Source organism: Stegastes partitus, unplaced genomic scaffold (genome assembly GCF_000690725.1).
Source record: "Stegastes partitus isolate 25-593 unplaced genomic scaffold, Stegastes_partitus-1.0.2 Scaffold43, whole genome shotgun sequence".
Taxonomy (NCBI): Eukaryota; Metazoa; Chordata; class Actinopteri; family Pomacentridae; genus Stegastes; species Stegastes partitus.
In genome coordinates this window covers 889455-904976 of record NW_007577774.1, presented here as the reverse complement: position 1 = coordinate 904976, position 15522 = coordinate 889455, and the positions used below count along the sequence as shown (strand labels likewise).

The 15522-nt window shown below is 41.6% G+C and overlaps 1 protein-coding gene across 2 annotated transcripts in view; it reads left to right on the top strand.

Annotated features, from left to right (window-relative positions):
* Window positions 1–15522, top strand: part of mgat5b (alpha-1,6-mannosylglycoprotein 6-beta-N-acetylglucosaminyltransferase B) — a 70660-nt gene that overhangs the window by 52260 nt on the left and 2878 nt on the right. Inside the window, exons 10-16 of one of the 2 annotated variants that reach the window (XM_008305595.1) lie at window positions 1987–2120; window positions 3029–3159; window positions 3953–3958; window positions 6335–6490; window positions 6679–6825; window positions 6953–7069; window positions 10365–10439. In XM_008305595.1, coding sequence (XP_008303817.1) covers window positions 1987–2120; window positions 3029–3159; window positions 3953–3958; window positions 6335–6490; window positions 6679–6825; window positions 6953–7069; window positions 10365–10439 — 766 coding nt within the window. The remainder of the gene's footprint in view (window positions 1–1986; window positions 2121–3028; window positions 3160–3952; window positions 3959–6334; window positions 6491–6678; window positions 6826–6952; window positions 7070–10364; window positions 10440–15522) is intronic. The other variant, XM_008305604.1, reaches the window with a different exon arrangement.

Sequence of the window (15522 nt, the reverse complement as noted above, 5' to 3'; positions counted from 1 at the left end):
CAGCCACAGTATAAAAGCAAATCCTCTTTTTTTTTTCTCCTCCAAACAAAGAAGAACAAAGCAAACAGTTTTTAATGCAAACTGTTCTCTGGCTCTGGCCAGAAAATCTATTTATGAAAAAGGAAAAGAAAACAAAACATTTAAGTTATGGCAGTATGAAAATAATGAGAATCATCAGGGGTATTATACAAGAGTTGGATTATATTGTCAAGTAAGAGGAGACGGGTGCTCCATTCATTAAATAGCTGAGCAGCGGCACACACATTTCACAATCAATCTTATTTCTTATGCATTTTGAATTCTCAAAAACACGGCAGCAGCAAAAGCCTCCGCTGACTTCAATCAACATCAGTCCAAGGTCGGCTGATCGACCAACACTCCTGAGCTGTCACAGAGTGACAGACCAAGACTTTCATTTCCTCCACAGCCCTGACACTGATTAGGGATGCAGGGCATTGATAAATCTTATCAGCTTGGATTACATCAATTGATTTTTGACTTCCTAGTGTGAATATTTACTGCTGATTAAGTGCTGATAAGTAATTTTCTCTACATCTTCTCTTAAGTTCCTTTTTGTGAACTACATATAAATGTTCCATCCCAGTTTTTTTTTGTTTTTTTTTTTTTTCAGTTTGATCTCTTTAACTCTCTGAACTCCAAGCTGTCTCTAGGCTGTTGGCTCATTTTTACATCAATTTAAAGGCCTGCAACTCTCTGGAAACAGCACAACCATGGCTCCAAGGAGAGAGAAGTCAGAAATGTCATCTGCAGAGTCATAAAATGAAAGCGGAATTTGTATCTGTATTTTCTTTTTCCAAAAACAGCATAAAGTCTGGAATCAACATGTACAACAGTTTTGTAAGTTTCTGCAAGTAAAACAGCACTGAAAAAATGTTAACTCAGCGTGCTATGGATATTTTACTTCTTTGATTTGTTTAAGTTTCCAGACTTGACTCCTATCTTCTCTGTCTAAGCACAGACTGCAGTTCAGCTGAGAAGTCCGTCAGAATTTTTGTCATGTGACTGCTCATCGCAACTGAGTTACTGATGGCTTCACAGCTGCGATGATCAGAGCAGAATTTTTTGTTTTTTTCACACAATCTGATTTGTGCAGATGGTTAATTATTGGTATATTTCTAAATGACACATGTCAAATAAAGTGATTTTCATGAAATATATTTGTAAGCTTAGATTTGGTTTATTGATGGGCAGCCCATCAGAGGTGATTACTTCAATGTCTAATGAAAGCTTAAAATCTGATTCTATTTGTTTTTTTGGGGGGATCTGACAAATAGTGCAAATCTGCCAATTTGTTAACGATAACATGCCAGTCAAACTCTCAGGCAGATTTTGGGGCTCAGAGGGTTAAACATAACTTAAGATGTTTGAGTGTTGATGTACTTAAAGCAGTGTAACATATTCCCCATTGAAGTGGTGCCTTGATGTTATCAGAGAGAATTTTAAACATTTTCTAGTCCATCCCAAGACACTTGCACATGTAAGGAGAGCTTAGCGTCTCCTTAAAACTTGTTTGGTTCCACTCAAATTCAGTTTAGAACTCATCTGGGTTGTGATCCGTTCCAGCGGAGGGCCGTGTGGCGGCTACACAACAAGGCTGTGATTTAAGCGTCGGTTGACTCACCTTGAGGCCTGCGTGATCTCTGCTCAGCAGGACGGGGGCTGGCAGGGGACATTCACATCCATCACCTCTGACAGCCGTACAAACCAACACTCTAGCAACAAGTCATCGCTATAGTCCCGAGATGAGCCTTCATAACTCAGGATGAGACCAGTATTGTTTTTCATGGCTGTCGCTCATGTTGCTCTGAGCTCTCTCGGAGCATGCAGACTTATTGTGTGTATATATGAGCTGCCGTGGTGCTTTTTTTTTTTTTGCAGTTTGTGTGACTCATTTAGGGGAGAAGGTATTGTTTTAAGCAAGACAGACCTTTGTTCTAATTTTAGCTCGGTCTGTTTTTCTCCAAGGTGCCACATCCGAGTGATTGACACCTTCGGCACTGAGCCTGCTTACAACCACGAGGAGTACGCGACCCTGCATGGATACAGGACAAACTGGGGCTACTGGAACCTTCATGGGCAGCAGTACATGACCATGTTCCGTACGTGGACTGTCATTTCTTTCCTCTAATTCCTACTTTGCTCCTACTGAAATGGAGGATGCATCTGTTCGATCAAACTTGAATTTTCACAGCTGATTTTTCCTCCAAAATGTGACATGTCAACGCATGTACGTGGTGCATGCGTGTGTGCTGCATTCATGTGACCGACAGTGCGAGCAGATTGTGTGAGCTTACGAAGGCCTCGGGCTGTCGAGGCTTCGAGGCAACAGACAGAACTCAGTCAGAACAGCTGCGCCCGCACAGATGCTTCAAGCCCCCTACTGTGGCCGAGCACCACCACCACCATCCACACACAAAAAGAAAACACAAGCACACACACATTCATGTCACATTCGGTGAAACTGATGTGCAGCACCAAAATAATTACAAGTGTCGACGCAGAAAGGTGTCAGCTTTTATCTTAAGTCAGAAAATTGACTGTTTCTTTCTCCTTCCCGCTCGACAAAGCCTCGCTGTGGTAAATTTGCTTTGTGCGTGCTGTAATTATTGGAGTTGTTTTATTTCCTGAAAGCTGAAAATGTGGCATATTAAAGCAGCAGTCTACCACTTTGCACAGCTTATTGAACTGATGAAGCAAGCACTCGCAGCACCAACCAGATGCAATCAAAAATTTCTCAGCATCAGATTATAGAAAGCATCCTTGAGCACCATATTTAGTGTTTCACCAAACTCCACCACGCACATGATTGTAACAGGAAATTATTCAACAAAAAACATGAAGTTCAGCTCTCCAGAATCCCCACACCGCTTCTTTGTATTCTGCATTATCTACACGTGCAGCAGCTTGGATGTTCACAACATCTCCCTTTAGTTTGACCACATTTTTTTCGCGACATGAAATGGACTTGGAACACTGTATTGCCAATTACTGTGTTTGTCCTTGGCAGCCCACACTCCAGACAACTCTTTCATGGGTTTTGTGGCGGAGGAGCTGAATGAGACGGAGAGGCTGAGTATTCAGAGAAACAAGGTTCATAATATGGCTCTCGTGTACGGCAAGGAGGCCAGCATGTGGAAGGTCAGTATGACACCGTAACCTCTGTGTAACTGTCAATACAATCAGCTTTTAGCATTTGTTGCGTGTTTGTGAGAGGAGGAAATGACTTTGCTGGGTTTATAGCATCTCATTACATTGTTGGTGGCAGTGGAAGATTTGTGTCACAGCTTTAATATGTGCAATATATACTTAGAAGGTGCTCAGAATGCAATAAAATTAGGATAAGTTTGGAGAACTTCTGAATATCACTCTCCTTAGCTGTGAAACACCCACTAGATTTAACATTTCGCGCAAACAAATTCCTCCTTCAGGAATCTGGCCTGAAGTCTGATGGTAGAGGAGCAATTGTTTTTGTTTAGAGTAAATTTTCCCTCTGAGCTACTGCCAAGGTTTCTCACTCTTACTGTAACTTTGATGCGTGCTGCAGCCTCCCTCTAGGTTTGTTTCACTCGAATCCGGCTACGGCTTTTGTTCCAGCGCCTGCCACAGCATTCCCCATTTCTCAGAACAACTTGAGTGTAGCATTTGCGAATCTGAGAGATTGCTGTGTAAAAGCCGGTATCGGGGTCTCTCCAGATCGAAAAATACCCCCCATTGTTGAGAGCGTTGTCTTCCTCCTTCTCAATTTGTAGGCTTGCAGTGGAGACTTGGGGCTTGTAAAGGTCCTGTGAGAGGAAGAGTGACTAATACTTGATGTCATGTTCTCCCTTCTCCTCTACATCTGTCTCTCCCGTTTCTCTTCCCTCCTTCTGTTCTCACTCTGTACTGCGCTGTGTTCATCAACTCATGATGCATCATTGATGGATCCACATAGCTTCAAGTAAGTATACCTGCTCTTCACCGACATGACTGAATCCCCAAATTCAAGAGTGCTCTTAGACTTTTTGTTGCCTAAAAATAAGTAGTTCACAATAAACAGTCATTTCAAAATGTATGCTTGAAGTCTATTAGCTAACATTTAGACTTTACCAAAATATACTGTAGGCTCGCCCCGTAACATGAATAATTAAAACTTAAACTAAACTCGTAAATTAAGTTTTGTCATGCCTTTTTTTAATTTACCCTGGCAAACACGCACTACAGACGACACAACAACAACAACAGCCCTTAGCTACAGTTGTCAGTGAAAGATTAAACTACAAACCTTTTTCTTTGAAGCCTATCATTTCTGAGTGTTAGATGTTGTGCTGACAGTTTTTTTTTTTTTTTTCCCGTGGATTATTATCACTCCCAGTAAAAGAAAATGCGGTTTCATCATCGCGTTGCTTTGAGACATTAAAATGGCTCAAGATGAAAAATGAGGATTAACACTCAGATGACATTTATAAATGATTTATGCCTTGAAGACATAGCTTTAGTAAATAATTCATAATGCTCCCCCAGAAAACTTTTTTTTTTTTTTGAGATAAACTTAATTCAATTTTCTCCAGTAAAGCGATTCAAGCAAATTGTCCCCACAGGGGCAACGCTGAAGATACACACCGATCAGCCACAACATTAAAACTGCTGACAGACAACAATGACTCTGTTGTTAGGGCAGCACCTGTGAAGAGGTGGGATCTATCAGGCGGCAAGTGCACTTCTTGACGTTGATGTGTTGGAAACAGGAAAGGTGGAAAAGAAATCTGAGCTACTTTGACAAGGACCAAATTGTGATGGCGAGAAGATTGGATCAGATTTTCTCTAAAAGGGAAGTTCTTGTAGGGTGTGCAGGGGTTAGGAGCTACCACAAGGGAGCCAAACAAGGAAAACTAGTGAACTGGAGACAGGTTCATGGGTGCCCAAGGCTCATTGATGCACATGCTGGCTGTTGTGGTTAGATCTCACAGAAGAGCCAATGTTGCTGAAGATCTTAGTGCTGGCTACGATAGAAAGTGCATAGCAGCATGCTGTATATAAAGCTGTGTAGTATTAGACTGGTCAGAACACCCATGTTGACGTCTGTGCATTGCTAAACACACCTACAGTGAGCATCAAAACTGGATCATGGAGTAACGGAAGAAGATGAAACACTTTTTTTTTTTTTTTACATCATGTGGATGACCAGGTGTTTGTGGAGGAAATGGCAGCAGGATCAAGTAGGAAGAGGCTGACGGAGGTTGCTCTTGGTCCTGGCATTCATGTGGAGGTTACTTTGATACGTACCACCTGTCCAAACACCCCCGCAAAAAAAAAGTTCAGGAATATTTTGAGGCACAAGACAAAGAATTCAAGGTGTTTACTTGGTCTTCAAATTCTCCAGCTCTCTATCCAGTGCAGCATCTGTGGGATATGCTAGAAAAACAAGTCTGATCCAGGATATGCTGCTATAATATCTTGGTGCCTGATGCCAAAAAGAACACCTTCAGAGGTCTTGTGGAGAAATTGGTCAGAGGAAGCTGGTTTTAATGTTGTGGCCGTTCCTCTGCATTCCTCGGGTATTGGATACTGTTACTAGTTACCAAGATGATGATGTTAGTGCTAGAAAGAGCAAACTCATTAGATCTGCTTGTGTATGCCCCATTTCTATCAACCTACTCTAAACCTTTGGGCTTTTTTCCTTTGACCTTTCTAAATGGCAGCTTATAATACTGATAAATCAGTTCAGCTCATTTAACCGGTGAGAGCCATGGTGGTGCTGCTGTTGCTGCTGCTGCTGCTGGTGAAGTGAATTACAGTGTATAAAGTAAACATCGTACAAATTAATTTGTGAAAAGGCAAATAAAAGCATATCTGGCACCCTCAGACAGGCTGTTTGTAGTCAGTTGAGACTGCTTAGGTAGCTTGTGCTTTCACGCACATTAATGTTGTTGCAATCAGTTCATTAAAAGGGGCTTTAACTTTGAACCGAATCACCGCTCTAAATTCTGCTTCAAAGATGCCTCATTTTTGATCCACTCTGCACTTTTACGCGAGTTTTTAAAGCAGCATAAAGCAGCTAGCTGCTCTGCAACGATGCCAAGTATTCTGTGCAAACTTCAGTCAGAATGTTATTTGATGCGTTAAAGGGAACAAACTTGAAAGCCGTGTCAATATATGACAAACACGAAGCTAAACTAAAACTAATAGACATTTGGAGGACTGAAAAAAAAAAGTAATTTGAATGCAAATACAGATGACCTATCCTTTTAGTCGTGTTTGCTCTGATGAATTAGTCATTTTTCAGTGCCCCTCTTAAGTGCTGCACTCATTTTGCCTCCCTCTGTATGTGTCAAAGGGTAAAGAAAAGTTTCTGGCGATTCTGCATCGCTACATGGAGATCCACGGGACAGTGTACTACGAAACTCAGCGTCCTCCCGAGGTCCCCACCTTTGTGAAGAATCATGGCCTGCTGCCTCAGCAGGAGCTGCAGCAGCTGCTCAGAAAGGCCAAGGTGGGTCTATATTAATGAGGCTCCGAAAAAGCTCTGATGTTTACATCCACAATTTCTGCATCGTAATGAACTGCTGTAAAGACATTTTATGCTTTTGTAGGGTTGAACTTCTGCAAGTATTGACCTGGATATGAGCAGCTCAGTGTGAACGCTCACAATGTGCTGTTCTCTCTCATTTTCCTGACTAGCTGTTCATTGGATTTGGCTTCCCGTACGAAGGTCCTGCCCCTTTGGAGGCTATAGCCAATGGCTGCATCTTTCTGCAACCCAAATTTAATCCCCCTCACAGCTCTCTGAACCATGAATTCTTCAGAGGGAAGCCCACCTCCAGGAAGGTAGATGCTTCCAGGATTCATCATATGAATAAAATGCATGAGTACACACGGCAGCAGTATATAATCTTGACTTGATTTTCTGAGACTAACTGTGATTGTGCTTGTATCCCATTTATGCTCCCCTCAGGTGTCCTCTCAGCATCCCTATGCAGAGCAGTACATTGGCAGGCCACATGTCATCACTATCGACTTCAATAACTCTGAAGAGTTTGATGCAACCATCCGTGAAATCATGAGGATCAATGTATGTTAATTTTCTGCTGTTTGCCATCCAAACTTAGCAGCCCTAACTCCACAAAGTAATGGCCTTCTAATATAATAGTCCACCTTAGTACACACTGCTGCACAATAGCATAGGTGAGAGCATAATTTGCTCTCACAGTCGGGTTTGACCCACTTTGGAAGCCCTCAGTTTTTAATAGAGCTCTTAATCATTGCATCCGACATTACAGCAAAATGCTTAGCTGGCTCTCTCTCTGCTCTCTACACTCCTAATTGCTTGAGATATTGAGCGGCTTAGTAGGTAAACTGTGCCCACACCTGGGTGTGCATGGCAGCCTTCCAGAGGCCAGCCCCGTAGGCAGTAAGCATTGTCCGCAGCAGATCGTATTAATCAATCACACTGTGCTCAATCTGTCACCGGAACAACACGGAGCCACTGCCAAGCGTCTCGTGGTGCCAAAATGCACGTGTGCCTCTACCTGCCAGGTGTGTTAAATAGACCTTATGTTTCCTGCTGATAGAGGCAAAAGAAGTACCAGTTGTGGCACTGATAAATTCTTAAAATGCAGATAATAGGGGAAGGGAAAAAAAAAAACAATACTAATTAAATTAATAAATTAAAACTTTGGAGGTGGAAAGAGCAGAGCTAAAAAAAAGTTTGTTTCTGTAGTCTTGACGTTGCTATGAACATGCATAATTAATTCAGACAAAATGGAACTAAAACGTGTGTGATTTGTCAGTTGTGCGGTTGTTAGCACTCAGCATTGCTACGCCTATTAGGGAAAATCCAACAAGACAGAAAAAGTGAAATGCTGTGTAGTGTGTATTCGTTTTCTATGTGTCGGACTCTATCTCGGCTGGAAGCGGTGATTTCCTGCAGCCTGCCGACCTGTTCCCTTGGTGAAATTTACTACTGGTGCAGACATGCTAATTACTAAACAGCTATGAGAATGTTGCTACTGTTGGACAAAGCCAGACCAAAGTCCTTGCAGAGCAATGCATCCTGTTTTGGGCTAACAAGACCAGAGTCCTACCTAAATGACTGTGGGAGAGCCATGACTGCACTTTTCGTGGTTCCCACAACATAAAACTGCATTAACAGTCAAATCTGATGAAAAAGAGAGAACAAATAACACCTAAAGAGTTTGATGATTTTGACCCAAACACATTTTAAATACAAGTTTTCTCCCAAAGTTGTAAATAGATTGACAACATCAAGCTTGCATCAGTGTAGCAACACAACTGACCGGATGTTTTCTGGTTTGCCGGGTTATAAAGTTATAAAATTGTTCTTTTTAGAGGGGGGGGGCAGAAATTGTGTCAAACAACTGCTATGTTTGCTGTTTTGGATTCTGTCATATATTTCTATTTTTGATTTTCAAAGAGGTGATTTTCTGTCTTTTGATGGCTTCAGCCAGGCTGTTTCCTCAAGTTCTCAGTTTTTATGCTAAGCTAATGAACTGCTAATGGTGGCTTTATGTTTATAATACAAATGTGCAAGTAGCACAAGCTGTGTCATGTGACTCTTGGGAGGTAAAAGTATTTCTTAAATTGTTGAACTACATACATAACTTGTCTAGAACTTGAACAATAGCAGTTTAGTAGACACCAGTCAGCCGCAACATTAAAACCATAATACTGTGGGTCCTTTTGGTTCTTTAGGTTGCAAAGTTGGTTCCTCTGTGGATCAGGCTTGTGCTGGTGCATCCTATAGATTGGGATCTAGGGAGTATAAAGGCTTTGAGCCATTGGTCAAGTTTCTCTCCTGAAAAGTTTTTGCAATGTGGCAGGACTTGTGCTCACTCGTGCTTAATCTTGAGGTGTGATGACGTCAAGGTAACGTCCACATTAATTCCAGGACCCAAGATTTCCCAGCAGAGCATTGCATTGTATAGATGGCATCCAGTACAGCACAAATAGCAGTCTAGATGCCAAACGCTGAATTTCCCTGTACATAATCACAGCCAGCTCAGCACTTAATGTTTTTTACTCACATCTTTAGACAAGGTTCGGGGAGGTTAGTTCATAGTGCTGCTGCTCTTATTTATTGATGTTAGACAGCTTCTTCTGTCAGTCTGAAAAACTGTTGGCTCAGATTTTAATGGCACCATGTCAACGCCGCTTGATGGAGGCGAAGGAACAGGCAGCTGATAAAGAAGTACTAAAATGCCTGTAACACCTGCTTGATCTTCCTCGCCAGCTGCGCTCGTGTGCTTTCCTTCCTCCTCTGGACATGGCAGCTATACCAGCATAACATGCCTCAGGAACTTCAGTAAATTTCTGTTTTATGTCATCGATGATGGCGTGAAGTAATGAATGTTGCTGGCATATTTTTCTGGCCAAGCAATGCAGTCAGTTTTGAAATATAAATTGAACAGTCGTTTAAAGAATGTTTTCTGCTGCTGAATTCAAATCACCCTCTATGAAGCAATTTTTTTTTTTTTCTGTCTCTGACTCCGATTCTATTATATAAAGATGCCCAAAAGGCAAATTGCATTGCAGAATAGCTGATGAAGTGCCAGATACATTTCATTAAACTCAGATGAAATAAAGTAATAAGAGAGTGCTAAAAGGAACACAACACTAAAAGGAACCATTTATCAATTTAAAAGCTTGAGTGCTTTGGTGGCTTGATGGTAAACAGTAAACTCTGTCCTTAGCTACCATGGGAGACGTTCAGAGGGGATTCTGCACCGGAAATCCTGACAGAATGTATTCTATCCTGATAGATTTCATAATTACAGATGCCATCAAACCACAATAGGTTTTAAAATGCTGTAATTAATGTAAAACTGTCTGCAACCTACAGGCATTTTATTTTCCTGCTGCCGCCGTTTTCCTTCTGACCCTGTTTGCAGGAAATACTAGAAAGTAGGAAAAAAAGACTATTGATCAGTGTTCTCCCTGTGAATTTTAATACGTTTCTGCCATCAAAAATTAGACAATGAGTGACGGGTGTTTGCAGAAACACCGATAACTGCACCCAAAGGATCCAAACTGCACCAAAACTGCCTCCTCAGCGCCGGATGACCTGTGATCTGCCGTCAGTTTAGTCCATTGTTTGACATATTGATGTAGTCGTCACTAAAAATAATGAAATCAATTTTCAAAGCCGTCACCTGTGATGTATTAGGTCATTGATTTTAATGTGAGGCATGTGGCATGATATAAGCCTTTCACAATTACGCTAATGAATATGTCAGCTTTGATTAACTATCAGATGCTCGGCTCCTGTAATTACAACCGCTCAGCTCTGTAGATGCGCCGGCGCCCTTCCTCCGCCGTTTCCTCATCTGTGTGCACATCTTTGTCTGCAGGTGAAGCCGTTCCTGCCCTACGAGTACACCTGTGAGGGAATGCTGGAAAGAGTTCATGCCTATATTCAGAACCAGGTGAGTCTCAGTGGGCATAATCACAGTAATCAGCATAACAGGATCATAATAATATCATTTCTTGACATTCTTTGCCTCCCGATGGGGTAAGCTGTTCAGTTTTGTTTTGTCAATAGACAACAGAAAAAAAAAATGTGGAATGTGAGAATAAAGAGCAAGATTAATTGTTTAGTTATTTGTGTCTGGCTCAACTACTCGTGCCCTTTTCAAGTGTTAATAGCCTCGAGCAACCAGGGCTCACAATAGACCAGTGCAGTGCAGTAATTTGTTACTAAAGCTACTGCAGTTTAGTGAACAAACAGTATTAATCAGTTGTAATCATTGGTTGATAAGGGACAACATTAAAACGTGGATGCATGAATGGACTTGCGTGTGGAAACGGACACACATGGAGCGGAGCAGAACAGTGCAAATGGGGAAGTAGAGGAGCAGCTTACACAGCTTAGGCTAAATACCATTTAGCATACACTGTAAAAATAAAAAAAATCTTGCAAAAAAAAAAAAAAGTAAAAATGCGGCAGCAAGGGTGCCAGAAAAGGCAAAAACTGGCAGAATACTGTCATGTCAAAAACTGTAACTGGGATAATAATGGCAAATATATGCAACATTATTATATTTTTGGCAGATCTACCTACAGCAAAACAGCATCATTTTACAGTCAGGCATTGAGAAAGAACAAATCTGGTGATGTGGACATCAAGTACAATTTTAGTCCGTTTTTTCTTCATTTACAATTAACTTGTAAAAGAATACTTTAGTTCTGTGATTTTACCAGATATTATCTATAATATAACAAAACAGGGACAACTTGTGAAACAGGAGTCAGGAATTATTTACCATTTTTCAACCCTTACCATATACGTTTCTTTAAAATAACGTCAAGTATCTGTAAAATATAGATTTTTTTTTGGATGATTGTATTTACATGCAGTGAATATAATGTAATTTAATTATAATTGAACTGTAGTAGATGTTTTCATGTGGTCATTATGTGCTGTTTTGGCCTGTTTTTTTTTCACCTTTAGCATGTTAATACAGTTACATACAGCTAGAAACACATTTTTGTTTTATTTACAGTGTACAGTGCAATGTAGCTCCATCAGTCTGTTTGCCGTGTGTATTTTATTGTTTGTAGATTGTTCTTCAAGCAACATTCACAAGATGTCTGGGAAATAATGGGGATATTTTTTCATTTCCCTTATCTGAACACGAGTCTTTTGTACATGACACGTATCAATACTGATATAGATGATGTCGGTCTTGGTATTAGATCAGAAAGGAAGTAAAGGGGTCCTCCTGACTTTGTGGTTCACCTGCCAAACATCACCTGCTTCAACCACGAACTGTGTCCACATTTCCAGAATGTGTCTTAACAGAGATAAACACAACACCAGGGCAGATTATTAACGAAGACAGAAAAGCACAGCGTTTAAACACGAGGTTGAAAGCACGAAGGATGAGCGCATTCACCTCTGCTCATTAGATCAATCTTCCTTGTAAGTTGTCTCGGCTCTTTTGTTGACAGGAGAGGGGAACTAATTGGCTGCCGTGGAGCTTGAAGTGTTTTGGAGGAGCTTGATGCTGCATGTTGGATCTCTGTTTCCGAAACAGATCCGTTGTATTTTCTCAAGTGTTTCTGAAGCATTTTTTAGTTGTTAGTTATTATTTCTACATAGCTTTGAACAGACACATCTGAACCTCCCTGTCAGTCAACGTGTTCGGCTCTTTTAATTTTTTCATTATTTTAAGTGAGTTATTTTTGTCTCCTTGCTTACGAGTGTTGCACACCCATGAGCTGCAGGTTTGGGCAGATTTGATAGGAAATATCCTGGCTTTGGGCTGATCGGGTTGAAAGTAGTGTTGTGGAATTCTGGAAGAGATTGGTGTAGGATGAGAGACAGAGAGACACACCGGAGACTCAGATGACTCAGGTTGAAATAAGGTTTACTGATCAGGAGAAGTGACACTAACAGAACAGCAGCTCACGCACGCAATGCCAGCATCAATTCTGAGGATTTCTCTCACACCTTCAGTCGTATACCGTACTTTGGTGGGAGCCACATCTAGATTTCTGGGTGACAGGAGAACAAAGGTAGTCTTGGTGCAACTGGCCTTGAGAGGTACAGGGAGGGCTTGCCTGTCCTCCTACAATAGATCTGCATGCAGTCAAGAATCTACAGAACTTTAGTGGATTCGTACACATCTGTTACAAATACTACTTTTACATAAGGGGTTCAATCAGGGGCTGCAGGGTGGCGCAGTTGGTAGCACTGTTGCCTCGCAGCAAGAAGGTTGCCGTGGTTGTCGCGTCCCGGTGGGGGCACCGGAATCTTTCTGCGTGGAGTTTGCATGTTCTCCCCGTGCAGCGTGGGTTCTCTCTGGGTTCTCCGGCTTCCTCCCACAAGTCCAAAAACATGTTGAGGTTGATTGGTGATTCTGAATTGTCCGTGGGTGTGAGTGTGGGTGTGCTTGTTCGTCTGTCTCTAAGTGTGGCCCTGCGATCGCCCTGGGTCGGCTGGGATAGACTCCAGCCCCCCCCCCGCGACCCTGGTGAGGATTGAGCGGTATATAGATAATGGATGGATGGGTTCAATCAGAGGAGCTCACGGGAAAAGTTTAGTACCATCTCTAGAAACTTAACTCCAAGAGAGGATTTTTCCTTCACAAGTAGTGCAATCAAAGTGAGTGTCCGTTAATACTTGTGTGATCTTCTAGTAGCGTTTGTGTTTCTGAATATACACCCCATACCAAGCCATCTCAGATATTTTGGGGAAGACATGATTGAGTTCTTACAACAGATGTTGGCGTTATGTCTGAAAGGAGCAGGTAATGTCTGCAAGGAAATTAACCTGATGAAATTATCGTGATTGTGGCACGCATGGACGCAGCGCCCCCTTCAGGAGACAGTGAGAGTGAACATATAGTGTCTTGCCTATCCCAGACATGCATTTCACAACTTATTAATGAAATGATCCTGAAGAAACACTCTCTCATCTTGTCTGTACTACTGTGTATGTACAGCGAAATGACAATAAACTTGATTTGATTGATTTGAGTTGAACCTGCTCTGACCTCAGCAGCTTCAGTTATACGCAACTCAAGGTCATGTAGCTTAAAATGGCTCTGCACATAGTGTATTGAGAGAAACATGAAAAAAAAAAAAACGACTTGTATAAACTGCTGCACTGCTGCATAAAATTTCAAGGCGTATTACTTTAATGCACAGTTATAAAAAGGCAGGAGGGAAGTTTGTAACTGGCAGAAATGGAATTGTTGAATTACAAATGTCCCAAGTGTGGTTGAGTAAGGAGCTGTCACTTAAACTGAATGAAATGAATGAATGAAATAAAAGGAGGGCATATAAATTAGGTAAACAAAATTTTTTTTAAAAGTTCTTTATTTTTTTTTTTAGCACCAACAGAATGCACTTTTAAGATGCAGTGTTGGAGGTCACTCTCGATGTGTTTATGAATGCGGAAAGGACCAACAGTTTCAAAGGGAGAGACTCACATGCATTGACTTGCGCGCTTGGCCAAACTGACTACCAAAACATGAAAAAGAGAATCTCGGGTTACAAAACCCTTTTTCTCTAAGACTGCGATTACCCTGCTATCTCATTAATGCTGCATTTATGTTCAAAATCGGGCTGCAAGGTGGCTAAATTGGTTAGCACCGTTGCCTTGCAGCTAGAAGGTAGGTGGTTCATATCCTGTACTGCACATCCACATACTGTAAAATTATACTGTTGTTAAAATATTTAAAGAATCAAAAATTAACATCATATTGCACATATTATATTATATTATGTTATATTATATTATATTAGGCTGCAGGGTGGCGCAGTTGGTAGCACTGTTGCCTCGCAGCAAGAAGGTTGCCGGTTCGCGTCCCGGTGGGGGCACCGGAATCTTTCTGCGTGGAGTTTGCATGTTCTCCCCGTGCAGCGTGGGTTCTCTCTGGGTTCTCCGGCTTCCTCCCACAGTCCCACAGTTAAGGTTAATTGGTGATTCTAAATTGTCCAGAGGTGTGAATGTAAGTGTGCTTGGTTGTCTGTCTGGATGGATGGATGGATGGATGGACGGATGGATGGATGTTCAAAATCTAATACGCTGCACCTTTAAAGTTGCCTTTCTGAGGTAATAATTCCTGTGCTACACCACCTGGGTCAACTCCCTTCTTGCAAGAGCCAGCTGCAAGCTTAATAGACGAGCAAAGTGTCTAATTATTCTCAATGATGCTCATGAAGCTCAGTGATGAAAGAGAAAATCTGGCTATGGCTCATACATAATGGGCTTGTTATCCAACTTTTTGCATGCATCATGATGGTAATCAAGATGAGATATAACTATGACTTACACTGTTTTTTTTTTTGGTTTTTTTTGGCATCCTCTACCAAATATAACAAAAAAATACTGAACACACACACAGCCAGCGGACACACACTCACACATTTCGGTGCAGCATATTTACAGATGTTGTCATCCTCCGACGCATCTGTCATGTTGTGATGGTTGCTATATTGTCTGGCAGTGGCAGGTTAAGGAAATGTGGTAGCCTCTGCTCTGTTCTGACACCAGCTCCCTCCCCGCTGTCAGAAATAATACACACAATACACAACACACACACACACACAACACACACACACTCAGCATGCCGTGACTGTGACTAGCCGCCTGCTGTGTACAAGGGCAGACTCCCAATCAGACTCTCCTCCTTTTCCCCTTTTCTTCCACTTTTCTTAACCTTCTCTCTCCCCATTTCAAGAGGGGTTTTTTTTTTTCCAATTTTATTTCCAACTTTTCCAGCTGCACACATCTTTTAGCCTCATTTTTTCCCTCTTTCTGAAGGAGTCTCTCATCCTCGTTATCTCCCATTGACTTCCTCTGGCAGAGCTGGAGTCCCTCTGTGACCCTCGTACTATAGAGTCTGGTGGCAGCTCCGTCCTTTTCCCGGAAAGCTCTGTCTGTGTGACTCTGGTGGTATATACAGCAAAGCATATATAAGGCATATAGGGAGGGTATTTAATTAAATAACAAGCGAATAATAACGTTTTTTGATTTAATTTAATTCTTAAGGAAAGCAG